This window comes from Muntiacus reevesi, chromosome 22 (assembly GCF_963930625.1).
Source record: "Muntiacus reevesi chromosome 22, mMunRee1.1, whole genome shotgun sequence".
Lineage (NCBI taxonomy): Eukaryota > Metazoa > Chordata > Mammalia > Artiodactyla > Cervidae > Muntiacus > Muntiacus reevesi.
The window spans coordinates 2980472-3008397 of NC_089270.1; the positions used below are offsets into that span (position 1 = coordinate 2980472).

Sequence of the window (27926 nt, forward strand, 5' to 3'; positions counted from 1 at the left end):
TATAGTTTCCCTAACCCTACCCCCGAGGGACAAGCTGGCTGTGGTCACACAGAGGCCAGCTGGGGGCAGGCCCTGCCGCTCTGAGAGGTTTGGACCAACGGGGTCTCCATCTTTTCAGGGTGGTGGTCCAGAAGTCCAGGCTGGGCTCTCCTCAGCCCGGCTCAGCGCCCCTCACCCTCCCGCTCATGCGACCCTGGAGGCGGGCTCTGGGCGACTTCACAGCTCGCGGTCCCTGCCTGCAGCCCCCGCTGGGGTCCTGGGCAGCTGGCTCTGTCCCGCCCTCCCCGGTTCTGCCTCGAGCACCCTTGCCAGGTGGTCGGCAGTGAGGATGACACAGCGCGGACACCGGGGGACTTCACCCCACGGCCTGACCGGGCACGCACTGCACACTCGGTGGGCTCGCCGTTGCCAGCCGGGCACCTCTCCAAGGGCTCTGCCCGACTGCCAGGAGGCGGGTGGTCTCAGGACCCTCCTGTGTCGGGGGAGAGCCTCCTGCAATGGGGAAGGGAGGCACCTTGCTGGGGACCAGGGGCCAGGAGTCAAAGTGGGGATCCTGGGGCTGAGGGCAGGTGGCTGGGGCGTGGCAATGCCCGGGCGCTGCTCCGGCGGTTGACACCACCCCCCATCTCCGCCTACTGAGTCATGGGTCAGCTCTGGGTCAGGAGGAACTCTGCAGGAGTGGGCAGGGGGCCCCAGACGCGCCCTTGCTGGCCCAGAACCATGTGCTTGTAAACTTTAATTTCCATACAGTAGAGAAACATACAGTACAAGCAACTCGGGGACCGGACTGCCCTGGGGAGCTCACAGGGTCACCTGGAAACAGGCTCCCCGCCGAGAGGGGACTGCCTGAGCTCCCGGGGACGCCACGAGGCCCCGCTGCCTGCGGAACGGCTCGGGAGGCCGGCGGCTCAGTCCTCGCCTCCCCTTGCCCGCGGGTCCCAGCTTCCTCCGCACCTCTCCACCCCGCCCCACCCCAGGGTCCTCTCCGGGAGGACAGGCCAGCCTCCCGGTGGCGAGGGGCGGGGGGCAGACACTCTCTGCTCCTTCTCTGCTTGCTCCCCTCCCACCTGGGCGGCCCTAGGGCTCAGCTAGGTCATCAGGGGACGCTTCACCGTGCCAGCTGCCAGCCAGACCCGCCACGCCCGACTCCTCAGTGGGAGCAGGTGAGCCAGGCAGACAGCCCTGGTCATTTAAGGTGATGGGCGCTGAGCTGGGGGCACAGATGGGCGCCCGGGGGAGAGAAGGAGGCTGGGGGCCCGAGACCTGGTCAGTGAGAGCCGGGGAGGTGAGGGTGGGGAAGGAACGGCGGGCATTTACAGAGAGGTATCCTACGCTCGGGTGCAAAGGCAGGAATGCGGGAGAGAGGAGGGGCTTTGGGGGAAATAAGAGTCTTCTAGGTCCGGGAACGTGGAGGGGTCCTCCGGAGCATTTGGTGGAGATGATGGGCATTGGACTGCCCCCCAGGGCATTGTGATGCAGGCTGAGATGCGGGCCCCTGGCCACGCCCAGCCAGCCTGTGGCTCCGGTGCTGGACGCCGGGAAGAGTCCGCTGGCTGTGCTGAGGACCGACCCGGGTCCTTCGTCCTGATCCCGTGGGGGGGCAGTGGCTCTGGAGGGAGCTGGCCCATGGGCCCCAGTCCTCGGCGATGGGCGGGGTGGGGGGGAGACGGCCCCGCCTTCACAGGACCACCTCGGGCGCGATGCTGAAGAGCAAGTCGTCATTGCCCCGCCGCACCTCCAGCAGCAGGGGGGACTCGGTCAGCACGGCCTCCTGCAGCTCGCTCGAGTCGGCCAGGGGCCGCCCGTTGACCTTGACGATGATGTCGCCATCTTGGATGCCTCCCCTGCCAATGGGAGAGATAAGCGGTCACAGCTCATCCCCGAGAGGCCGGGGCTGGGCGCCTCTAACAGCCGCGGGTTTAAGGAAGGTCACTCAACAGGTGAGAACAGGGTGCTGACCACCAGGCTCTCACCCCAGGCGGAGACCACTGTCCGACCAGCGGCTAGCGCTTTGCCGGTCGGCTTTTCTGTACAGCGGAGGGGCTGGGGTCACGTTCTGGCTGTGGCCTCCCCACCTGGGCCAGGGACATGGCCCCGTGAGCCTCGGTTCCCGCCACTGCAGCCCTGGGTGGGGACACTCTTTGCAAATTACAGTGAGGTCCAAGGTATTGATTCCACCACTGCTGCGGTTGCTAAGACTTTCCCGTCAGGGCTGGAGCAAGCGAGGCCAGCGCCCTTCTGCACCTGACTTGCCGTGACCTTCCCCTCCATCCAGAGGGCAGGCAGGGTGGCACCGAGGTCAGGTTCACGGGTGACAGGACCCAGATCCACATGCTCGAGCTGCGTGGCCTCAGAGGAATGACTGCGTCAAAGCTCAGTCTTCCCATCTGAGCAATGGGCTGAGAGCCCACACCTCACGGGCTCCAGTGAGAAGCCCCTGAGGGGACGCACCTGGAACACCCAGCTCATGGCCCAGCCCGGGGCAGCCGCGGCCACCGTCCCCAACAAGCTCCCCTGTCCGGGGTGCCCTGCATGTGGCCACTCTCCCTGACGCCTGCCTGCTGCCCCAGCACCCCCGAACAGAGAGCTTGAGTTGGGGGTGACTATTCTTTGGCATCACAGATCTGTATCTCGACAGTTTACAGCAGGCCGGCTGCGCGCTGAGCACGGGGGCCGTGTTCAGGGCAGGAAGACCCCAGGGATCTGCGTCTTCCAGTCCAGCACACGAAACAGAGAAAACAGGTCCTGTTGGGCTGAAGGGGCAGGGGGACCCCCCTGCCTGGCTCCACGCACCCCTAGAGGAGCCCCAGACCCCACATGGGCAACGTCTTGGTCCCGAAGCTGCAGTGTAGAAGCAGGATCCCAAGGAGCACCCCCACGGCAGAGATGGACCCTGGAGGAGGAGCGGCAGGCGCGTGTTCAGAGCGGGCCCAGGGCGCAGGCTCACGCGTGCCATCACCCCCGCACGGCCTGCTTAAGCCCACCGTGCTGCAACATTCGACCTTTCTCCCGTATTCAGTGGTTTCCGAGGAAGCAAGCCTTTGTCCCCCATTTGATCTTGACAGTGTCTCGTGGGAGCGGAAGAGTAGGCAGAATCATGCCCATTTCGCAGATGTGGAAACTGGCCAGTAAAGACCCAGGCTGACCCGCGAGGCTGGTGAGAGTGAGGCTGGCGTGGGGTTCTCAGCTCGGGGCGGGGACCTCCACGACTCTGTCTCTCCAGACCCAAACGGAAGGACACTCTGGGCCAAGGAGGGGACGGCCTTCACCCGCCAGCCTGAGCCCAGCTTAAAGGACTGGCCAGGATCCTGCCTGCCACTTTCACGTTACACCACATTGCCAGGAAGCTCAAGGTCATGCAAGGTCAGTCAAGTCCAGCCCAGGCCCCGAGCCTGGCCGCCCAGCCTCCTTGCTTCCTCCGGTGGAGCCTACCTCTGAGAAGGTGAATTCGGAACAACCTCTTGCACATAAATCCCACTGCTGACCGCCGGGAAATCTGGGTTACTGGCCTTTAGCTCCTCCACCAAACTGAAAAGACAGTCCCACCGTTAAGGCACTTCTTCTGGGCCTCTAAGCTGACTTCTTAGTACAAAGCTGCCCCCTCGTCCCCTCCTCCACCCAGGACGAGGCGCCTCCTCTGTGCCCCCACGCTGCCCGGTCCTGCCACAGACCACTCTGGGTTGTCACTGGTTCTTCTCTGTGACCCCCACTCAACTCGGGCTCCTCAAGAGAAATCTCAGTGAGGGTGGATGGTAGGAAGTGTGGAGTGGGGAGGGTGATGGACAGATGGGAGGATGAGTGGCAGGAGGGGAAAGGAGGGAAGGAAAGGCAGAGGGATGGGTGATCAGATGGCGGGATGGAGGGAAGGAAAGAGTGACGGATAGGTGGGCAGACGGAAGGAGGATGAACAGACAACGGGTGAACGTGGAGACACAGAAGCCTGGAAGGACGGTGTGATGGACAGCTGGACGGAAGAGAAAAATAGCACCTTTAGACGGTAAATTGGCACATTGGTCTTGATTCCAAATTGCTTTCAGATTTATTCCCTAGAGGAACGGCTGCCGACACAGGAAGGAAGGTCATCCTAGGGACTGTGTGGGTGGGAGGGTCACTCAGGTGAGCTTAGTTCTCCCCAGAGCCCCCCAGCGCACTGACCTCTTCCTTCTCCAAACCCTTGGGCTTTGCAGGTTCTTCCCTTCGGCCTCCTTTCCTTCCTCCCTGCCCCTCCTCTTCCCCAGCCCCTCCCCTATTTCCCGCACTCAGAATTTGCAGACACCTGCTCTGTTATAGTCCTGGCCCTGAGGGTGAGCAGGACACAGTCCCAGCTCACAAGCAGCTGGTGGCCAAGGTTGGGGTGGGCAGCTCTGACACCGGGGGGACCCGGTGCAAGCTGAGGAGCGAAGCCCAACTGTGCAAGTGACGAGGAGACTCTGCGCCCCTTGAAGCAGCCTCCGGGGAGGGAGAATGGTGTCCCCTTCCCAGAGTTCAGTCTGCTCAGGCCTCAGAACGTGACCTTGTTTGGACATAGGGACTTGGCTGATGCGGCTGGTTAAGAATCTCGAGATGAGATCAGCCTGACTTAGGGTGGTCCCGAAACCCGATGGCCGGTGTTTTTTATCAGAGAAACGAGAGGGAGAAGGGAGCAGGGGCCACCCTCCTTCAGCCAGCCCAGCTCCCGGGTGATCAGATGCCCCGAGTCACGTCTCCCCACGTGGCTGCTCCTGAGAGCCTGGGAGGTGTCCTGGCTCTAATCTGGGGGCTTTGTGCCCACCATGCAATGAGAAACGCAGAGTTTGCAGTGATGCAAATACAACCCAAGAAACACCTGGAACCACCAGAAGCTGGGAGATACAAGGAAGGACCCTTCCCTGAAGCATCCAGGGAGAGCAGCCCTGCTGAGCCCTTGAGTTTGGACTGCAGGCTTCCAGAACTGTTGACAGAATGAATTTCTGTTGTTTTAAGCCACTAACTTGGGGGTGATTTGCTATGGTAGCCCCAGGGAAACTAATCTGGGAGGCTTCCTGGAGGAGGAGCACCTGAACAGAGTCCTTTGGATCAGGCTGAGGGGGAAAGGCGTTGCAGGCCGAGGGACTGACCCGAGCAAAGGCTCAGAAGCCTGGGTGTGTCTGGTCCATGGGAGCACCTGCCGGTGGCCAGGCACATCGGGGACAGGGTCCGGGAGGAGGGTGGGGGTGAGGGGCGAGAATGGAGGGGCGCTGGGCGCCAGCGTCCTTTGGACTCTCACCTTGGCGTGATAGTCCGCATCCGGATGCCGATGAAGCGCTTCTTCCAGTCTAGAAACAGAGCGTGTCAGGACTTGGTTAGCGCCACCATGAAAGCCGCAGTGCTCCCCGAGGGGCCTGGCTAAGGAGCAGAAGGCAGCAGGGGCCACCCTCCTGGGGCCAGCCCAGCCCCTGTGTGATCTCTCCCCAGAGGCGCCTCTCCCCACCTGGCTGCTCCTGAGGGCCTGGGAGAGGTCCTGGTTCTGATCTGGTGGCTTCAGGCCCACCCGCATCGCCAGGCACCATTCACCCACATCGGCTCTGACATCTGCTCCCTTGCTGGGCCCCACTCGACTCCAGTGGGCAGAGGCGCTCCCCGGCCCAGCCTCCATCCTGCAGGCTCCCTGAGTTGCCTTGCTCTGATCTGAACTGGTCACCTCCTCCCGCCTTCTCCATAAGCCAGGTATTAATGGATAACACCCAGTGACCTCTAACGACGCGGCAGGCCCCCTGGCTGGGGCAATGCAACACAGAGGCTGAGGCGGTAGCTCCAGGCCCGCAGCTTCTCCAGTCTGTGACGCAGCAGATGTCTTAGACCCCAAAACAGCCTTCACATAGTCCAAACCTAAACATGGTGAAGGACAGGGAAGCCGGGCGTGCTGCAGTCCATGGGGTCACAAAGAGTCGGACACAACCGAGCGACTGAACAACAAACTTAAGCAAGTCTCACCACATTTTTAAAATGTCATGTCCTAAAAACACGCTCCCTGGCCACAATGGAATTAAACTACAAGCTATCTGCAAGAGTCACAATAACTTAGAAAGTAAATACATATACTTCTAAAAAACCCAACTCTAAGGAATAGATCAAAAGAGAAATTAGAAAGCATTTTAAATTGAAAAAACAAAACAAAATACAATGTACCAAACTTTATGGGATGGAGGTAAAGCAGTACTTAGAGGGGAATTAATAGCACTAAAGTACCAATATCAGAAAAGAAGGACGATGTCAAATCAATGACTTCAGCCTTCTCCTTAAAACTAGAAAAAGAAGATCAAATGAAATCTAATGTAGGCAGAAGAAAAGAAACAATAAAGAATAGAAATCAAAGAAATAGAAAACGGAAAAAGTGGAAAAAATAAATGAAAACCGAAAGTTGACTTTTTGTAATCAATAAAATTGATGTTTTTAGCCAGACTAATTAGGGGGGAAAAGACACAATGATCAGTATCAGGAATGGGAGAGGTGACATCACGACAGATTCTATAGGTATTAAGAAGATAAGAGACGAATATGAACAACTAGACGTCAATAAACTTGACAACAGAGGTAAACCGAATATATTTCTTGAAAATTTCAAACTAGCAAAGTTCACTCAAGAAGAAACAGATACCCCCCATAACCCTGCATGGGCTTCCCTACTGACTCAGACAGTAAGGAATCTCTGATGCAGGAGACCTGGTTTCAGTCCCCGGGTCGGGAAGATCCCCTGGAGGAGGGCATGGCAGCCCACTCAGTATTCTTGCCTGAAGAACCCCACGGACGGAGGAGCTATGGTCTGCAGTAGGTAGGCGACAGTCCATGGGGTTGCACAGAGCCGAGCACAACTGGGAGACACACACACACACAGTAGCTTAGTCAACCATGCCTACGTCATGGAGCCGCCACAAAACCCCAAAAAGATGGGTTTGAAGAGCTTCTGGGCTGGCGATCGTGTGGAGGGGCACCCAGAGACCGTGGGCTCCTCGCCCCTCCCCCACACCTTGCCCGACGCGTCTCTTTCATCAGGCTGTTCCTGAGACGTATGCTTTACAATAAACTGGCTATCTCTCGAGCAAACAGCTTTCCTGCTCTAGCAAACGATCCAACCCGAGAAAGGGGTCATGGGCAATTCTGATTTTATCGTCACAGTGTACAACGGGCATCTGAAGGCAGGGCTGGGGCAGTCATAGGACTGAGCCCTTAACTTGTGGGGTCTGATGCTATCTCTGGGTAGACAGTGTCAGAATTGAGTTAAATTGTAAGACATCCTGCTTGGCAGGGGGAAACCCTACTTTTTGCTGACCAGATGTATCGGAAGTAAAACAGCACTGCAGTAGAAAATGGAAAGTAGAAGAGGGAGTGTTTTTCCTAAGCCACTCCGCAACTCATTATCCCAACACCCGAACTGGAAAGAGAGCTAGACCCACATTCCTCATGAAGATAGATGTGAAGAGTCTTGAAATGCTTTCCGCAAATCAAACCCAACAATATATCAAAAAGGATAATACATCACCACTAAGTGAGGTTTATTCCAGGAATGCAAGGATAGTTTAATATTTTAAAACTAACCAAAGAAATTTACCATATCAAAAGACGAAGAAGGAAAACCATAATCTCAAAAACTAGATAGATAAAAAGATGCAGGAGGGGTGGATGGATGGATGGATGAACAGAAGGAAGGATGGAAGGAAGGAAAGCAAGAAAAAGAAGGTAGAAAGGAAGGGTAGGCGGAGGAAGGGATGAGTGGATGGATGAATGAGTTGGTGCCTGGGTGTGAGGAAGGATGGATGGATGGGAGGGTTGGTGAGGAGGTGGATAGGTTGGTGGATGGGTGGATGGGTTGGTGGGTGGGAGGGTAGATGGGTTAATGGGATAGAAGGAGGTTCTATCTGGGTTCTGACAACTATGGAGCAACTCAGACAAGTGAAATTTGGGGGCCACCACCTTAGGAGGTGGGAGGTGAGAGATGATCCCCAGCCAGAGGGGACAGTCTAGAGGCGTGGGGGAGATCATCGTCATGAGGTGAGGAGAGGATGGGAGAGAGGCTGAGGTGTGGGGGTCTCGGGACATCAGGGCGGACTGGGGAGTGGGTGCCGTCACAGAGCACTGCGGGATCGCCTGGCGCTGCTGGAGGCTGTGAGCTCAGCCCTGGGACAGCGTCCCTGACCCCACGTGGGGGCTCCGTACCTTTGCCAGTCTTGTCCTGGAACTCTGAGAGGAAGCGCGTGATGCGGTCCGAGGGGATGGCAAAGGAGATGCCGGCCGCAACCTTGAGCGTGTTGATGCCGATGACCTCGCCGTCCTGGGCAGGAGATCAGAGCGGGTGGTCACTCTGAGAACCCAAGCGGCCACTGGGCTCAGTGGCAGAGCAGTGTGTCCGTGCGACTCGGTTCCCAGACAGGCGGCCCTGGCCGTCAGTGCCGTCTCTGAGAAGCCCCCTAAAGGTGCTCCGGGGTCCAGGTCTGAGTCAGGGGCCCCCACCTCTCCCGCTGTTCGCCTCCACACCTGACCCCCTAGCTCCATCACTGCAGAGTGTTGATCTGGGGAGCTACAGCCTGCCCCTGAGAAGCTGCGCCTACTGACCGAGGACACCCCCCAGCCAGCCTTCTGGGGGTCTGGAGCCGAGAGGGATGTGGTTAGGACTGGGGGACCCTCTATCCCCTCTTTCGAGAGGCAGGTGGGGGGACCTGGGGCCAGGGCAGCCCCCAGCCTCCTCCACTGTTCATCCCTTTCGAGCTGGGCTCCCTCCCTGTCCTGCACCCCCCAGGAGGCGGGTGCAGCTTGGGCTGATCTGCCACCTGAGACCCCACTCCTGGCCGCACCTCTTCCCGGGGTGCCCGGCAGACACCCCTGCCCCAGCGTTCCTGCGGGACCCCCCCGCCCCCCATGTCCATCCTTACATGGTCCAGACACAGGGGCCAGCCCCAGGGAGCCTGGGGGGGCCGGGGTGTGTGGTAAGCCCAGCTCCTCCCCCGTCAACACGATGACGAGGGGACCGGCCCCCGACACGTGTCCCCTGCCCCAGGCCCACCACAGGCACGGGTCCTGCTGCTCTCAGACCTCCCTCACTCCTCCGACAGCACCAGCTCCCCTGGGGGCAGCACGTGCTTGGGGTCGCATCCCCCTCCGGGGCCCCCAGACCGTTGGGTGTGAAGGCACGAGGCCCATGTTCTGGGTCCCAAGCCCCCCTCGAGGCTGTGCCGCCCGCCCCAGTGTGAACAGGGCCCCAGAAAACTCGAGGCTCCTGCTCTAGGGGACACTCACCAGGTTCACCAGCGGTCCACCGGAGTTCCCATACTGCAGGGGAGGAAATACCACGTGAGCCGGGCCCCGAATCTCCCCTCCTGGAGGGTTTCTGAAACTTTTTCTTCAGAAACTACCATCCAATTGGCCCAGAAACATGTAATTGAATTTCCTCCCGCAACGGGGTTGAATGGAGAAGGAAAGGGTAGCCCACTCCACTATTCTTGCCCGGAAAATTCCATGGATAGAGGAGCCTGGCAGGCTACAGTCCACGGGGTCGCAAAGAGTCGGACACGATGAAGCGACTGAACACCACAGGCTTGAAAGGCCTCAGCGCCCATTCCACAGACAAGAAGGCTGAGGCCCGCGGCGGCCCAGTGCACACCCAACTCTGATCATCAGGGTCTGAGCTGGCCGGTGCCGTCCGCCCAGACCCCACGGGTTCCCTCCAGCCTCTCATCCGTGTTTCCACCCTCCCCGGCGGATGCAGGACAGGGCACCGCTTCTCATCCCACTGGCATCGAGAAGTCTTTCAAAGACCAGCACTTCCCAGAAGAGGGTCTGAACCATGGTAAAGCAGAGAGGCGGCGGGTGCTGGGGGTCTGGGCAAAGGGCTCTGTGAATGCAAGAGGTGGCATCCGATGGGATGACGACAGTAGTAGTAATAATGATGCTGACGGGGTGTGTGATTTAGGCAAAGATATTTCTGAGGCCTTGGCTGCGTCTCTACAACTCTGAAGGGCTGTCCCAGATCAGGGTTGCGGCCTCTAAGACTGCGAGGACCAGTCTGGTGCCCACGGCAGAAGTCCCTGGAGTCAGAGCTGCACTTAATGTAAGGAAAGAACTTTCCAGCCAGTGGACATGTCAGAGATGTCTCTGGGGTGGGGCTATGGGGGCGGGGCTCTGGGACAGGGCTCTGGGGGCGGGGCCCTGGGGGCGGGGCTCTGGGGCGGGGCTCTGGGGGGCTCTGGGGGCGGGGCTCTGGGGCGGGGCTCTGGGGCGGGGCTCTGGGGCGGGGCTCTGGGGGCTCTGGGGGCGGGGCTCTGGGGCGGGGCTCTGGGGGCGGGGCTCTGGGGGCGGGGCTCTGGGGCGGGGCTCTGGGGGCGGGGCTCTGGGGGTGGGGCTCTGGGGCGGGGCTCTGGGGACCGATCTTGAGGCCGCTGTGCAGACTCACGTTGATGATGGCATCCGTCTGGATGTAGTCCATGTCCGAGTCCCGGAGGCCCAGCTCCCGGCCGTCCCGCTGGGCTGTGCTGACGATGCCCGTGGTCACCGTGTTCTGCAGGGCGAAGGGGCTGCCAATGGCCACCACGAACTCGCCGGGCCGCAGGTCTGCCGAGTGGCCCAGCAGCAGCGCCGGGAGCTTTTTCTGGGGAGGAGGCAGGGAGGACGTGGGAAAAGCAGCTCAGTGGCGGGCCTTTGGTGGGACCAGAGCCAAATTATGGCCAGGCCCCCGGCAGGGTGGTCCCCAGAGCGGCAGGCCAATGCAAGGCTGGCTGACCCTTGGGGGCCACCAGGCCCAGGGCTGGCACTCACAGCGACCACAGGCCTCCCTAAGGCAGGCCACAGGGTCCATGGCAGGGAGGACGCAGAGAGGTCCGGCTGGACATGGCCGGGGGCACAGCCGCGCCCAGATCCCAGGGGCCTCTGCTGACTCTGGAGGAGGTCAGAGGTCAGGACGCTGAGCCGCAGACCCTCAGGACCGTGGGCTCCATCCATCCAGCCCCTCCTCCCGTGTCAGAAGCGTCCCCTGTGTACTGTCTGCCTCCAAGTCAAGTGAGAAGTTTTCTGTTCTTCACAGCAGCTCTTGATAAACAGGAAAAACGCTGTTCACACAAGTGAGGGTTAAGCAGGTGTTGAGAGCTGTGCCCACGTGGGAGGCATGGAGCCTCAGTGTGCCACATTCTATGTTGCTGGGCAGTGAAGCCTCGGTAAGAGGCACACAGGGTCCCAGGTGAGGACCCAGGGAGCGGCATCTGGGACGAGGACCCAGAGGGGACAGAGGGGTCAGCACTTTCCCCAGAGCCCAGTTTAACGCAGGGCTGGGGGCCGGGAGTCAGACCTGCAGTCAGGAGAACCCCAGCAGGCACTGGGAATATCTGGGCACCTGGTTCTACTGACCCTGCCAGCATCTTTGGTGGCTGCTAGGATGCACCCCTCCACTCCCCAGGGGGAGATTCCAGCGCCTGGAAGGGGAGAGACCCAGCGGTCGCCCACCCGGGACTCTAAATGCTCTGCCTCTCCCCACGGGGGTCCTCAGGCAGGGGGTGCACATTGCGGCCCTTGGTCAAATCCAGTCAGATCCAGCAGCCTCTTCTGTAAACACATCTTTCCCTGGACCGGAGCCCAGCCATCTGTCTGACCTGTGGCTGCCTTCCCAGGACGGTTCAGAGTGGAGAGGTTGCGACAGAGACAACAGGGCCTGCGAAGCCTACATTGTTCACTGTCCGGCGCTTCACGGAAAATGTCTGCCAACCTCTGACCTTGAGTACGGCCCTCCCGTCACCCCCAGTTTCCCCGTCTCCAACATAGAGATGGTGTCCTGGGCTCAGGAACGACTGTGAAAGGGCTCTGAAAGTGGGCAAGGGTCTCCGTTAGGACAATTTCATGGAGTCTCTGAATTCCCTCTCCTGTGACCGGGCAAGGGGAGGCCTCGTTGCAAAACACTGGTCATCTCAAATCCTGGCAACTTTTATTCAGAAAGAGCAGAAGCTGGGTGAAAGCTCAACCAAGCTGGACTTACCGGCCCACATGGGCACGTCCCCCCTGCAAGGACTGCATGGCGTGTGCCGGGCACAGGTCACCCCAGGTGAGCCCACAGTGCCCCGTGGAGCCGGGACCACAATGCTGAACACCAAGAAACATGCAGGAGGGCGTCGCCTCTTCTGTGACCCCCAGGGGGACAGTGGCATCTCCACAATAGCCTGGGAGGGACAATGGAAGTGTCCCCAGCCCTGGAGATCCTCCACCCTCCGTGTGGGAGCGGCACATTTCCCGGAAGGCAGCCTGCTCTGCCCTGCACAGGCCACTTAGGGCCTGAAGGGCAGTGTCCAGATATTGGGGTTCTAGTCTGACAAGACCCAAGACTAGGACACGTTGCCAGTCCCCAAGGGCCTTGTTTCTTCTGAGTGTCTGACGGGAAAGTGGGGCTGAGAGGTCTCTGAGCTCCAGGGTCCAGGAAGGGCTCCACACCGCCCCCCCCAACCCACTCACCTTGGGGTGGATCTTGATTGTGGCAATGTCCGACTTCTTGTCGATGTCCTTGATGGTGGCCTCGTAGGTGTCACCGTTCTGCAGCTGCACCTTGAGCTGCTGCCGGCCCGAGACGGTGTTGGTGCTGGACACCACGTGAGCGTTGGTGACGATCAAGCCCGCCTCTGACATGATGAAGCCTGAGCCACTGGACAGGGGCACGTTGCGGCCAAACAGAGGATGTCTGTGGGGGAGGCAGGTGGGTGGGCTGGGTCAGGACTGCGGGTGGGGCGGCCACAGCCAGGGGCCAAGGGAGACGAGCATCCACCAGGCCTTAGGATTGAATCCTGGCTCTGCCGCCTCCTGGCTGTGGCCTTGGCCAGTCGTTAAGTCTGGACTCATTTCACAGCCACAGATAGGGGGACGATGACCTGTGACTTGCCACTTGCAAGGACGAGACATGAGGCCTGTGAATGTCAGCGCCATGATGATGCAGCAGGCACTTCCTGCCCTGGAGCCAGACAGACCAGGATTGTAACCTCAGGTCCAGTCCCCACTTACATCTGCCTGACTGTGGACAGTCAGGAGGCTGACCCCTCTGAGCCTCAGTCTCCCCATCTGGGAAATGGGCCAACACCACCTGCTCCAGCGAGCAGGGTGCCCGTCTGCAGGCAGTCGGTCAATAAGCCATAGGGAAGACAGGAGGGTGTGCACATGGCTCCGCGGGACTCAGCAGGTCCCTGGGGAACGTCAGCGCCCCAGATCTCCAGCTGCACAGAGAGAAGGTCGTAAACATTGAGGGGCCCGTGCTCCCACCTCCCTCCTGAGCCTTGGCTGTCTGCCCAGAAGTCCCGGAAGGCTCAGAGCCTTCCCCTGGGAGGGTCGCCTCTGTCTTTGGGGCCTGGATGGGGCAGGTCATCCATGTCCGAGGCTGCTGGACAGGCCCCAGCCATAAAGGGTCTAACTGTGTGTGTGTGTGTGTGTGTGTGTGTGTGTGTGTGTGTTAGGGGGCGGGGATGGGGCAGGTCATCCATGCCCGAGACTGCTGGACAGACCCCAGCCATAAAGGGTCTAACTCTGTGTGTGTGTGTGTGTGTGTGTGTGTGTGTGTGTGTGTTAGGGGGCGGGGATGGGGCAGGTCATCCATGCCCGAGGCTGCTGGACAGACCCCAGCCATAAAGGGTCTAACTCTGTGTGTGTGTGTGTGTGTGTGTGTGTGTGTGTGTTAGGGGGCAGGAATGGGGCAGGGCGGGGAGGAACAGCAGAGCGGATCTCTGGGAAATGCAGAAATGCCACCTCCCCAGCAGGTCAAGGACAACCAAGGTCCCCAAGAGCCCCCACGGAGCCAGGGGCCGAGTCACATCGTGCTCCCGGCCACCCTACAAGAGAGAGCCCCCCCCCAGGTCACAGGTGGGGAAACAAGGCCGGCAGCCGCCCGGCTCAGGGGAGGCGGTGTCAGCCCATTTCCTAGATGAGGAGACTGAGGCTCAGAGGGGTCAGCCTCCTGCCCACATCAGTTCACAGGTGGGGACTCAGGCCCAGGGACATGAAGCAGCCGCCCGGGTCAGGCCGGGGAAGGGCAGAGCCAGGCTTTACCCCGGGCAGCCTGGCCACTCAGCCCCTCCGCACGGTGACCAGATCAGGATTGGGGAGGGACATCCTCCCAGGGCAGCCGCGGCCAGGAGGTCTGATCGAGGTCCGCTGGATTGCACAGCCACTCTGGTCTCTACTGCCCCCCCACCCCGGGGCTAGGGTCGCATCTCGGCTGGGCCCAGGAGATGGTGGGGGCGGGCCACGAGGGGCTCCACGCACCTCAGGAAGAGCTCTATGTGGACCACAGCCGGTGCGATCTTCTCCACCACGTCGGCGATGAAGTTGAACTTGTATCGCGGGCTGGTCAGCTGGTGGAGACCTACACTGGCAGGAAGAACCAGGTGCATTAGTGCAGGCCAGACCGCCAGGATCAGGGTGGTGGACGCCGGGCTTCCCCACCTCACATCGCCAGGCCGGCCGAGAGGCTCAGAGAGGTCAGGACACTTATCCTGGGCCACACAGCACTCTCACAAAGCTTGGGCTGGATCTCTCTGGGCCAGCTGCCAAGGGCCCTTGCCCTTTCTCTCCGAGACAGCAGTGTATTGGCGTGAGGAAACCGTCCACCACCCCACCCCAGCTTGCAGCTCTGGCCTGTCTCTGCAGGCCCTGGGCCTGTGCAGTGGCTGGACAAGGTCACGGCTGAAGCCCCCTGGGTGGGCGCTCCCCGGCCGTGGGGCGGCCCCCTCCTGGGCCACATCAGGCTGCCGCCGTCTGAGTTGCCAGGGCCCCTCTGTGTGTGTCGAGCTTGGCCCGGCCCCAGGCCGCCTTGCCAGGCAGCTCGCGACCTTCCCCAGAGCCTTCACCGGCTCAGATTTCTGCTGCCGTCAGCAGCCGCCTGCCGGGACCACAGGCCTGAGGCGTGTGGGTGGCACAAGGCCCATAGCCCCTTTGGTCTCCCTGCGGGCGTACGTGCTGGGGTCTCTCAGGGCCCCCACTGGACAGCAGGGTTATCTGGAGCCCACACTGCCCACCACTGCCTGTAAGCGGCTCCCAGGGCCTGAAAGGAGCGCCAGGCTGGGCTCCAGCTGTGTGGCTTTAGGCAAATTGCTTACAGTCTCTGGGCCTCTCCACCCCTGCCCGCCCTAGAGAGCTGCGGGAACAGGCCGTGACTTGCAAACCTTAAGGCTCCCCGAAGGTGTTGAACGAAGAGGGCTCAGCCCATAAAGCCCAGCTCCGCAGCTGAGGGTCTCTGGGAAGTGACCGGGCACCAGGATCTGGAGAAAATCTGGCTTTCCTGACTGTCCAAGGCGACGGGAAGGAGCGCAGGCCCACGATCGGGGCCTCGGAAGCCTCTGTGGACAAGTGAGGTCCCCACCCACAGCCAGACTCATCTCCCCGGCTGTCCAGGGGGCGGCCAGGGCAGGGGTCATCGGTTCCATCCCGAAGGTGGAAAAACGGAAACTCCGTTGGAGCAGAGCCAGGTTCTGGATGGGGCCACAGGTCTCCCTGTCCTTAGGGTCCTCCCTTCCCCCGGACCACCCCCACAAGGGTCCTGACTGTGCATTGAAGCCCGACTGGGACTCGGGGCCCAGAGTAGAGCTTGCCTTGGGCTCCGTGGTCAGGGGAGGCGAGGAGGGCCCACCCCACCGATCCTGTGATGTCTGCCTCTCAATCAGCCCATGGTCACTGACCATGGAGGGCCCAGCCTCCCGCGGTCAGCCTGAATCAAAGGCCGCCTGTCCAGGGTGGCCGGAGCCTAGCTGGGATGCGCCCCACTCTTGGCTCCTTGACGATCAAACTGCGGGCCACCAGGGGCCCCCCTGCAGAGGCAGAGCCCAGTGGAGGGGTGGCGTCTCAGGTTCAGAGGTCATGGTCACAGACTTGGGGCCCACCCCAGGCCAGGGCTCTGCGGCTCCCAACACACGCAGATGCCCAGCATGTTTATTTCCAGGTGGATTGCTAACAGTCCCCGAAATTCTGGAGAAGAAGCTACCGGCCTGCTAGCCCGTGGGGGCTGAGCCTAGCTCTGCTGCCCCGTCTAAGGGCGCTGGGAACCTGCATTCATGTCTGTCTTCAAGGCGGAGGGGTCATTTCAGGTTCTGCGGTCTCACAAGGTTCTCCCCTACCAGGCAATCCCCATGTCACCAAGGTTCCCGGAGAACCCAGGCAGGGGAGGGCTTGGCACTAGGCCTGGATATTCTTTAGCCTAGGCTCGTGCCCTCCACCGCTCTGCGCTGGGACAGGCAAGCCCACATGGGCAAGGCCAGGTATCACCCCTCCCGGTGGGGCCACTCACCCCCGGCTCCATCGCCCACCTCTCTGTGCCTCCTCCCACCCGGACCTCTCCCGAGTGCCCCCTACCACGACGCTCTGGCCTGTCCCAGGGTGCAGCTCAAAGCCTGCCTCCTCCAGGCAGCCCCGTGGTGGTTTCTCCCAGATCCTCCTTGGGGCTCCCGGCATAAGGCCCGGTCCGCCGCGCTCGCTCTCATAGGGATGCCGAGCAGCTTCTGGGCGCACACCCAGTGCTGGGAACAGGCCAGTGGCTGGCCAGCACCGTGTGACCAGCGACGGGACAGAGGCAGGCCCAGGGTGCTCTGTGGAGTCCAGTGCCTGGAAGGGCGCGCTGGGTGGGGGGGAACAGAGGTGCAAAGACACAGCAGGAGGGCAGCTGCTGCTGGATCCAGCCGACTGCAAACCAGGCCCAGTGTGAGCAAGGCAGAGGGAAGGGTGAGAGCATCAGGTCAGAAGAGGCCGTGCTACCATGGGACCCACGTGACCTGACCTCAGGGACCCCGTCCCCGACCTCAGGGACCCCATCCCACGACCTCAGGGACCCCGGCCCAACCTCAGGGACCCCGTCCCACGACCTCAGGGACCCCATCCCCATCTCAGGGACCCCATCCCCCGACCTCAGAGACCCCATCCCACGACCTCAGGGACCCCACCCCCAAGCTCAGGGACCCCGTCCCCGACCTCAGGGACCCCGTCCCCCATCACAGGGACCCCATCCCCGACCTCAGAGACTTCATCCTCAACCTCAGGGACTCTGACTCTATCCCTGATCCCAGGAACCCCATCCCCCGACTTTAGAGACCCCCATCCCCCGACCTCAGGGACTTCATCCCCGACCTCTGGGACTCTGACTCCATCCCCGATCTCAGGGACCCCACAGAGCTTTAGGCACGTCTGCTCCCTGCCAGCTGATCCAGCCCAGGTCCCGCTGGCCAGCCGAGTGCGCCCCAAGCTGACCAAGCTGCTGAGCCACTGACCCGGCCACCTGCAGATCTGGACCGCCCCACAGGTGCTGTTCTTTCCAATGCAGCCTCTCCAGAGATGAGTTAAAATCGGCGACCCTCAACTTCATGGGACGATTTAAAAACAAAACCCCCCTGTAAAATATTCACGGGCCACAGGCTGGCAGGAAAACACACCAAAAGATTTCACGACGGCCGTTTGGGGCAGAGGTAGGGTGACGGGTGACTTTGTTGGGGTTTGTGGATTTTCTGAAGGTTCTCCCCCAGGCAAGTGAGACAGAGACGGGAGACAGGGAGGCCTGGTCAGGGTGGGGTGTGTGTGTGGGGGGTGCTGTGAGCTGGGCTGGTGAGTGTGAGAACGGAAGGCTGCACTTTATCTCCAGCGCGCCCACAGGCAGGTGGCAGGGCCCCGGTGGCTGCAGGAACCCCAGGGAGAAGCCGGGCAAGGCTCACCTCCCACCCGCGCACCAGCCCCTTTGGGACACAGCAGACCTGTCGGGGTGCCCCGCAGCCCAGCTGTCACCAGCAGAGGCGACCCCCAAGGCGGCTCCTGAGAGGGGGAGGGTGGGAAGGATGGAGGGCAGGGATGCTCTGCCAGACCCCATCTGATCTAGCAACACACAGTAGGTATGCAAACATCTCCACAAAGGTTGTTCAGCCCGCTAAGCAGGTCTCGCCGTGGGAGCCGCATGCCAGGAAACGGGCTGGAGGTGAAGACAGTTGAGGGTGGACGCAGGCCTGCTGCCTCCTGAGGCTCTGCCCTCCCTGACTCTGCGCACCCCGAGAGCTCCTGGGTCAGCGGGATGGTTCACAGCCCCCCACCCCCACCCCGCACCAGGTTCTGTCCCTTTAATCGGGCGAGGTGGGTGGTGGGGATGGGGTGGGAGGTGGGGCAGGGCGGGCTTCCTGGGCTGCCTCCCCACACACGGATGAATCATCCCATGAATCAGTGGGAAATGAGAGACGCGGTTCCCACCGCCGCGTTCCACTTGAAAACCTCGGGCCCCACGGCTGGGAGGCAGACTCTGTTTATTTGGGGGGGGTTTGACAACCCCCACCCCGGCCTCACCCTGTCCTGGAGCCAAAGTTCTGAAGTCAACAGTCAGTCTTGACCAGATTCAGCTGTTAGCATTTGTGTGTGTGTGTGTTTTCAAAAATAAGCTGTAGTCCGCAGGCCTTGGGAGTCCTAGTCAGGAAGAACTTGACATCAGAGCAAAGCTCCCAAGGCCAGGGGTCCAGCGGCACCTCCCGGGTACGGGAGAAGAGCCGAGTGTGCCCGGGGCCCTCCTCCTGCGTTTCTGGGCGGCAGGGCTTCCGGGATGGCTGACAGTGGCGGACCCTGAAAGAGGACCTACTGTGTATGCTGACTCTGGATACTTACGACGGCCAGGGAAATGGACGGGGAAGTCCCGGCCCAGGATGGCAGAGGGACTGGCCCAGACCCCCCACCCAGGGCCACTCGTATTGCCGCACAGGTTGTGTACTGCACAACTCTGGGACCATTATTAACAGAGATCACAGCATGACGGCAGCCCTCGGAATTGTGCAGTGCGCAACCTGCCCGACTGTACACCTTACCCGTCCAGCACACAACAGGCAGAGCCAGGGCTGAGGCTCAGTTTTTTTCCTCTAACTCGGAGGTCACTGCCCATTCTTCTATTGCCTTCTGCAATCAGAAGCTCCCCCACTACCCCCACCATCACCCAGCGGTCAGCTAAGAGCTGAGGAGGGAGGGGTCACCAGCAGGTGTCCACAAGGTCCCACGCTGAGCCCACCTGTCCACAATGCTGACTATAGCCTGCAGGCCAGACGGCAAGCTCTCACCAGGGCTTGGGGACTGGGGTGTCCGCGTCCCACGCCCGCAGCCTCGCTAGTGCCGCACCGGCCTCCTGGGGCCCTCAGCTGTGGTTCCCCAAGCACGCAAGCTCTGCAGTGCCCCCCGCTTCTCCTGCGGCCCCCCAGGCCCAGGCCAACACACTAACGCTGGGGAGCCCGCCCTGCCTGACTCAGTGGGCTCAGGGACCAGGCTCTGTCATCTGGGGCCCAAGGCCCTGTGTGACCCCTCCCAGACCTGTCCTTCGAGAATGTCCCCGTGGTCTGGGCGCCCCTGACCCACGGCAGTGAGCAGAGAGCTACGGGGAACAGGGGCCCTGTGAGTGGGTGCACGGTCCCAGGGGCCTCTCCGCGGCCTCTCGCCCACACCCCTAGGCCCCACCCACCACCCACAAGGGGCCGCTTTGTAGCCCCAGGGGCTGCCTTCCGGATCTAATTAGTTCCCAGGATGGCTCCCTGCCTGTGTTTTTCTTTTTCTTGAAAACATGCCTGTCCCGGAGTGAACTGTCTCCCTGCAGCCAAAGACGGTGACTTCAGATCCTGCTGCGGCTCCTGGGGTGGGATGGGGGGGAGGGGGGATCCCTGCTGTCTGCGACCCCCAGCCTCCCGTCCCTGGAACACAGGGCTGAGGGCTGCAGCCAGACCTCCGCTCCACGGGCCACGCCAGCCCAGGCTCCGGGCACTTGGGCTTCGGGGAATTTTCACAGCCTCTCTGCAGGGCAGGGATCGTCACAATTGTACAGACGAGGAAAAAGGCTCAGAGGTCAGGGCACCCAGCAAGGCTGGCAGCCAGGCCCCTCGACCCCTGACACGTCTCTTTCTCCTCGTTGGTCCTTGTCCAGGGTGACGGGCTGTCCGGCTCCCAGGAGAGCCTGGCATGGCCCGTCCTCAGCTTGGGGTCAGCCCGGCTCCTCTAGCTGTGAATCCCACTGCGGTTGTGGCCAACGCCACGGAGCAGAGGGCTCTGGCACCAGCCTGTTTGCACTTTATTGAAGGGGCCCCACAGGCCAGGGAGGACTCCGGGCCGCCTGCAAGCTAAGGTGGGGTCAACCCCCTGATCTTCCTCTTACAGGAAGCCCTCCCTGCCCTACTGGCCTAGCAGTTGACTCCTCTGGGCTCACGGTCCTCAGCTGTGACGTGGGGGCTAAATGAGGCCAGGGGAACCCCCATGGGCAAGGCCTGGCACGTGGCAGCCTTTCTGCCAATGCTGCCTTCTGGCTCCTCCCCACCCTCAAAGGCCCTGCTTCCTTCTCATAAACTCCATTCATGTCAGAAACATCCACTTGGCAACGTTCAGGTTTGTTCCCACTAATGCCTGTTAGCCCTTACACTGGGGTAAATTATCTCATCGACTGTCAACGATCCAGGGAGGAGGGTCTGTTGTCCCCCCTTCACAGATGGGGAAGCTGAAGGTGTGGAGAGCCTAGACTTGCAGAGCCTCACCACGGGAAGTGGCTGAGCTGGGGCAGAACTGGGTCTCAGTCCTGGCTCTGCTAGAGGGCTAAAGCATACAATTGGGCAGGTTGTGCACTGCACAATTCCGGGGGGCCCCCTGCTACCCTCTGCAGCAGACCTGGCATTCTATTTGAGAGGCACACACCCACATGTCCTGGACATGTCTGTGCTACTCTAGGGCAAGGAGTCTGTGCTTTCACTCTTTTTCCAACTATTTAACACCTTTATCAGAACTAAGCTGGAAGGCTACTTCCTCAAGGTGCTGGAGGTTTGCCCGGTGTACAAGGACAGTCAGAGGGACCAGGCTCAGGGCAGAGCTGTCCCTTCCCACCTGATGACCTCGGGCAGGCCACTGTACCTTGCTGGGGTCTTTTCTTATAAAGGCCATGACAAACACATCCAGACACGACGGGCATTTAGCCTGCAGCACAAGGTCTCACCCTTGACCCTGGTAAAGCCTGCTGGCTTCCCTCCATCAGAGCAGCTCGGGAGGAGGTTGCTTTCAGTCCCTCTGGCGGGACTCAGCCAGCAGCCCACCGCACCACATCCGGTTCACACGAACCCCGGGCTTGCAAGGAGGCCATGTGACTCTCTGCTTTTGGCAGCCGAGGGGGCATGTGTCAGGCCAGGTGGACACCGTCAGCGGTTTGAGCCAGTCACACCTGGGCTTCAGCTTCCCCGGAACAACGCTCGCGGCGTGACGGACTCGGGGCAGTTCATCCCTCAAGTGGCTGGGTGGTCCCTGTTGGGTCCCCTTGGGATGTGGACTTGAAGCCCAGCTCAGACCTGGAATTGGATGGGGTTGGGGTGGGGCTCCACGGGCCCCGCAGGTCAGGAGGGGGCCCCACAGTCTGGAGGGGCAATAAGCCTGCGGCCCTGCCCCAAACACCGACTGTCCCCTCTCAGTGATGCAAATAGAGCAACACGGTACCAATGCAGGGACAGAGCCGCTCACCAGCCAGGCTCTTGCCATGGAAGCCCGTCCCCCACTGGCCACTCTCCGTGCCAGAACCCACGCCAGAACCTAATCAGAGCCCTCCAAACCTGCTCTTTCAGGAAAGGCCTGGCCACCCACCCCACCCTGCCCCCTGCCCCCCTCAGTCATGAGCTCCCAGAGCCTCTGGAGCCTGTCCCCCTCGGCTGTCAGCCAAGCTCAGACCCACTCAGGCAACAGACTCCCACAGTCTGGGCCCCTGTACCCTGCTCTGCACACCTATTGCCCATGAGCTTCAGGGGTCTCTCGTTTCCTGATGATGGGCCACCCTCACGGCTCCTCCAGCCTGTGCTCAGCGTTTTCTGCTATCCTCCTCTGCATGGGCTCTGTTTGCATCTGCCATCTCCATGGCAGTTTAGGTGCCACCTCTTCCAAGAAGCCCTCCCTCAACGCTCCCCCTCCCCGTCCCAAAGATGGGTTCTCTCTCCCCCTGAGTTCCAACCATTTGTCCTTTGTCCCTCACGGCACAGATGACCAGGGATTTCACAGGGACTCGGCTGGTGATGGTGGTGGCGGTGGACAGCAAGCAGAGCCCAGGATGTACTGAGCCGGCAGGCTGCAAGGGAAGTCCTGCTTGGTCCCCAAAGGCAAGTGGGAGTCCCGTGTGGAGGTTCGTGGGAAGGGGACAGCCTTGGGGAAGACAGGACCGGATGGGGTGCTGTGGGATCCCAGCGCACCTCCAGACTAGCTTTAGGGAGCACGGTGGGGTGAGGGTGCCATCCAGGCCAAGCCCTGTAGGAAGCACGGCGGGGTGAGGGTGCCATCCAGGCCAAGCCCTGGCTGGGAAAGGATGGTGGCACAGCAGTCCGGGCCCTAAGCCCCTCTTGGCCGGACCCCTGGCTCCTCACGGGTCCTCAGGAGCCGGGAGAGGCTGCAGCTCAGTCCCTGGTCCGGGCGGGGGGAGGGGAGAGGTGGAGGCCCTGTGAGTCTTGAGCACAAGACAAAGCTGCTAAGAGGATTAAACACCGAAAAGTCAACAAAGCTCTTAAGTAAACAGATCCCAGAGTCTCCACTGGCACCTGCTCTGGGGCTGAACAATAAAAGCCGATGATTAAATGCCACGTTGTGAATTGCCCTCCAGGCTTCTTGCTGGGAAAATCCCACGGACAGGGTTGGACAACCATCGAAGCGACTGAGGACGAATGAACTGCCCCGGGGCTCGAAAGTCTGACTTAATTGCAGCCTCGCAGGCCTCCTGGTCTGCAGCTGTGAGCAGAGGCTGTGAAAAGGGACACCTCTGCTCCACGCAGACGCAGCGCTCTGGGATTTACTCTCCCCCGATGGATACTCATCCCCAACATGTAGCGTCTGCCTAGCACAGACATGGGAATGCGCAAAAGCTCCCCGGGTAGGTAGTAAGCCCACCATCACTGGGGGTATGCAAGGAGGGAACACCCACCACATGGGCTGGACTTTCATTCCAACGGCACCAAACGAGCCCAGCTGCTGGACCAGGCCCACAGAGAACAAACAGACCAGACGTCCGCAAGATGAAAATAAGGCATTGAGTCAGAGAAGAAATGTGCGGTGGTTCAGAGGAGTCCCCAAGGTGTGCCCATGAGGCTGATGAAGGGGATTACCCAGGCAATCAGGGAGGGCCACTCATCCAGGCTAAGGCAAGTTGAGGACTCGGTCCCACGAAGGTGAGGGAATGGGAATTTGGTGCAGTCGACACCACACGTGCAAAGACCCTGAGGTGGAAAGGAGACCAGTGTGGCTGGAGCAGGGGAGGAGACGGTGTTGGAGGGGTGGGCAGGCCCAGGCAGCACAGGGCTTTGGAGGTCAGGGTAGGCATTGGGGAACTGCTGCAGAGGTCCCACCCCTGATGGGCAGCACAGATTCATCCTGGCCGCCGTGTGAAGAAGTGACCAAAGGGAGGATGAGGGAGGCGGCACAGGTCCGCGGAGGCCAGCGTGGCTGGAGGGACCCTGTGGGGAACATCTCAAGGTCGAGCTGAGGACCCTCCTGCAGACAGGGAGTGAGGAATGGGGGGAAGTAAGGGGTCAAGGGGTGACGAAGGCTTCTGACCTAAACTCCCCAGGGGCAGTCCTGGGGTTGAGGGTAAGGGCCAGCTGAGACACAGGACTCTGGCTCAGGGAAGGAGGGGGCTGGAGACAGGACCCCAGGTGCGTCCAAAGGCAAGTGAGGGTGGAGCCGCAGGACTCACGTCCAGGGGGGAGACGCTGAGGACAGTAGCCCTCTACCTGCCGCGACACGTGGGGGTCACCTGGTGATTTCTGACCAGGCCCCAGGAAGGCAGGGGGGGTGGGTAACACTGCCAGGATGCTCTACAGAGGTTGAGCCTGTTGGCGCTGGAGACCCAGGCCTGACCCTGACCCCAGACCTCAGGGGCTGGCGCTCTGCCTGCAGAAGAGCGCCAGCCAGACCCGGGCCAGGCCCGCCTCGGTCATTTCCCAGCCGAGTGACCTCAGCCCTATCACTTGGCCCTTCCCAGCCTCTGTGAGCACATCTGGGGCGCATGAGTAAGGAACGGATTCGCCAAGTGAGATGGCGCCGGTCGGAGCCCGGGACCGGCTCCAGTCCCACAGGGGCTGGACTCTGCCCCTGCTGCCTCGCGGGAAGCCGGGTGTCTGAGGTCCCTGTGCTCGGTGGGCGCCGGGAGCAAGGGCGGGAGCGCACGGACCCGCTGTGCAAGGCGCCCAGGGGAGGCTGGGCCCGTCTGGCCCCGCCCACCGAGGCCGCCCCGCCCACCGAGGCCGCCCCTCCCCGCCCTCCAGTGGCCGCAGCCCCTCTGGGTGCCCCCTGCCCCCGGGGGCTCTGAAGGCAGGGCTTGTGGTCTGCGCGCCCGCCTGGTGCGCTAGTCCCTCTGCCTCTGCCCGGCTCCCCGTCTCCCTGCATCCTACCCATCCATACGTCCAGAGAGCCCGGGTCATCTCCTGCGGCTCAGCACCAGAGCTCCGCCTCTGGGGAGCCTCCCAGGCCTCGCCAGGTGATGGAAAGGGCGGTGGGAGGAGTCAGAAGCGTGCTCATCACACACAAAATACACGGACCGTCGGTCCACCGCTCATTAGAGGCACGTGTCTGCTTGCTGGAGCTCATTACTCTCTGCACCAGTTCCCCAAGACTGAGCAGTCATCCCACTTTACAGATGAGGAAACTGAGGACAAGGACCTCGCAGGCGGCACCGCATTAGTAGGAGGGGCAGGAACGGCCCCAGCTGGTGACCTTCACTCAGCCCCTGAGCCCTCTGCGTCTGCCTCTGGTCGCCAGGTTACTGTTCTCTGCTCAGCCTCCCGTGTCTCCCCCAATGTCTGAGTTTCTCCAGGACACAGCCAAGCTCTGCCTCATTGCAGGGGCCTTGTTACCAGCCCACAGCCAGCAGGAAACACAGAGGAGGGGCTTCGCAAGCCGGGACTCCATTGGCCAAGAAGAAAGGTTTCACGACGTCCGTGGTGGTCCAGTGGCTAAGACTGTGCTCCCAATGTAGGGGGCTGGGGGTTCAATCCCTGGTCCGGGAACTAGGTCCCACTTGCGACAACCAAGAGCTCACCAAGCACAACTAAACATCCCCTGGGCCTCAACTAAGACCCGGTGCAGCCCAGTAAATGAACATTTAAAAAAAGAATACAACATTTCATAGTTATTAAAGAAAATTAAGGCTTCAAAATGCCTAGACCACCTCCAACCCACTCCAGCCCCTGGCGCCCTGGAGCCTGCCTCTAAGAGCATCCACTACTTGGGAGAGTTGGATTTGGGGGGTGCCCACGCCAGGCCCAGACTGAGCCCTCTGCCTGTCTGACCCGCCAGCATAGCCTGAGATGGGCCCGCTGGCTCTGAGCCCCAAGGCAGAGGGTGCGGTGGGCGCACAGTAAATGATAACGTCCCCCCTGCCGTGACATCAAGCGGCCCCACGTCCGCAGTCTCCTGGGCACAATCCAAGCACAAGCCTGACCACATCACCCTCACTTCTCTTAAAACCCTTCAGAGGCTGTCCCATATAATCATGGCTAATCCCACATAATGCTTCCCAAACCAGGCTCCCTGGAACCCCGCATGCCAGGGGGAGGTCCCGTGCGTTCTCCCAGGAAGGAGCTCTTTGCTGAAGTTCTCTTGGGAAACCCTGGGTTTTCATCATTTTGGAGTTTTTTGTTTTTGTTTTTACCTTGTTGCAGGTTTTCTCAGGAGCTCTGATAGACTCAAGTTGACTGTGACTCCCCACTGCAGGGCTGGAGTTTACTTTCCAGAACTTTGGGGCCCCAGGACACTTGCTTTCAGAATCCCAGACCCGATTTGGGAAGCCTGGCCTAAGGGTGAAGTCTAAGGTACAACCTTCATGGGACATGCGTGGTCCTGTCCCTACCAAGCTGTGCAGCCTTGGTGTCACACATGCACACACCCATACACACACACATGCACGCATGCACACCCACATGCACACATACACACACAAGTGCACGCACACATGCAGGCACATGCACACGCAGGCACACGCACACGTGCACACACATACGCATACACACACACATGCACGCATGCACACACAAGTGCACACACATGCACACATGCAGGCACATGCACACGCAGACACCCGCACACGCGCACACACACATCCCCCTGCACACCAGCTGCTCTGCATGGCTGCATGTTCTCCCCGACCCAGCTCACCACACACGGTAAGGTCTCCATGTGGCGGTTCACACTGCTTCTCCTCCCAGGAGAGCTGGCGCTTCAGCCCCTCCAGGCTCCCCGGCCCCCCAGGTGGCCCCGTGCCCCGTGGCGGAGCCCGTCCTGGGGGTTAGCGTCGCCCCAGCTGCTGCAGGCTGAGGACACACAGAGCCCGATTCCTCTCGGTTGCGGTGAACTCAGTGCAGGGTGTGCCCTCAGAGCACTGAGGAACCAACGCTTGAGCCTGCCTTCCCTAGCGATGCCCCAGACGAGCATGGGCACAGCAGGGTTTTCTAGCATTTTCTTTCACAGGGTCAACCTGTGTGGCAAGAGGCCATCTGGAGCCAACCCCAGGTTGGGGGGGCTATTCTAAGGTTGGGCTTCTCCAGTGGCTCAGCAGTAAAGAACTGGTCTGCCAAGGCCAGAGATGAGAGATGTGGCTTCCATCCCTGGGTGGGGAAGACCCCCTGGAGAAGGGCATGGCAACCCACTCCAGAATTCTTGCCTGGAGAATCCCATGGACAGAGGAGCCTGGCAGGCTACAGTCCACGGAGTCACAAAGACAGGACTGAGTGACTTAGCAAACATGCACGTATGCTCTAAGCTTTGCTGGGACTGAGAGATTTCTTACCCCATGGCCTGTCCCCACGGAGCCCCCACACACAATCCAGAGACCCCACACGCTGGCTCACCATTACTAAACGACCTTCCAGAGATGCATTTTAAATGTAGTACAAAAAAGAGAAAACACTACATGTGGCTCAACTGCGTTTGAATATTGAGACATCGAAGGCCAGGAAAGAGTGCTTTGCATCCAACACCCAGGCAGGCCAGGGATATGGGGACCAGGGGAAACGAGACACAAGGTGGGTACATTTTAATGAGGCTGGAGAAATGCTGGGCACACCAGGCCCCTTGGGGTGGTCAGAGAGCCCCTGGTCTCACCACGGTGGGTTACTTCTGTGACCTTGGGGACAGCACTCCCCATCTCAGTTCCCGGACCTGAAGACCAGAAGCCTGGTTAGATGATCTCTAAAAGTAATAGTCACTTGTTCCCTGGGGAGCGCTCTTCCCTGGGGAGCACTCTGCCCTGGCTCTGAGCCCCGTTTCCCAGGAGACGCTTCTTCATCCCCCACCCCACCCCCGCCAGCGATTCTGGTGCTCCCTCCCCAGGCGGCCGAGCGCTTACCCGATGGGCAGGCGCCCTTCTGCAGCTGGCGCACGGGCGTCCCGGAAAGCTGCAGCGCGCGGCGGCTGGCCGCCTGCAGCGCGCACACGTTGGCATAGGTGTGCCCGTCGGTGCCACACACAGCGTGCGCCCAGCGGCAGCGACACAGCCCGCGCACGCACTCCAGGCTCTCCCCGCACGGCGAGTCCACGGGGCGGCCGCACGGCTCGCCCTCGGTGGCGGCGCAGACGAGGCAGCAGTTGCAGAGATCCGGCACGTAGCCGCCGGGGCAGCGCGGGCTCGGGCACCGCGACACGTCGCAGCGCGCCGGGCACGACGCGGCCGGGGGTTCCCGGGCCAGCGCCAGGGAGGCCAGCGCGGCCAGGAGCAGCGCCCGCGCCTGCATGGCGGACCGGCCGGCGGCGGGCGGCAGCGCGGGGAACCGGGCCCGGGAGGGGACGCGCACCGAGACCGCGGCTCCGAGCGCCGACGGAGGGAACGCGGCCACCTGCGCCGGCGGCTCGGGCTTAGGCGGGCGGGCGCCGGGACCGCAGGGACATGCCCGGGGCGCGGGGAACGCGGCGGCGAGCGGGACTGGAGAGGCGCCCCGTGCCGGCCGGGCCGATGGTCTGCGGGGCAGCCG

The 27926-nt window shown here is 61.2% G+C and overlaps 1 protein-coding gene across 1 annotated transcript; it reads right to left on the minus strand.

Annotated features, from left to right (window-relative positions):
• Positions 1-721: 721 nt before the first annotated feature.
• On the minus strand, positions 722-27926 carry HTRA3 (HtrA serine peptidase 3). Its single transcript, XM_065914426.1, has 9 exons — positions 27305-27926; positions 14233-14332; positions 12442-12664; positions 10403-10597; positions 9250-9282; positions 8173-8287; positions 5246-5294; positions 3433-3528; positions 722-1844 (listed from the first exon to the last, which is right to left on the minus strand). Exons 1-9 carry the CDS (start codon positions 27687-27689, stop codon positions 1679-1681), a joined length of 1362 nt encoding a protein of 453 aa, XP_065770498.1. The 5' UTR covers positions 27690-27926; the 3' UTR covers positions 722-1678.

What these genes read in the sequence shown, in the direction of transcription:
- HTRA3 (XM_065914426.1), bottom strand. Translation starts at nt 27,689, where the DNA reads ATGCAGGCGCGGGCGCTGCTCCTGGCCGCGCTGGCCTCCCTGGCGCTG. An exon ending in CACATAGAGCTCTTCCTGAG is followed by an intron (nt 12,665 to 14,232) that starts GTGCGTGGAGCC and finishes CCTCCCCCACAG; the next exon opens with ACATCCTCTGTTTGGCCGCA. An exon ending in ATGCGGACTATCACGCCAAG is followed by an intron (nt 3,529 to 5,245) that starts GTGAGAGTCCAA and finishes CTGTCTTTTCAG; the next exon opens with TTTGGTGGAGGAGCTAAAGG.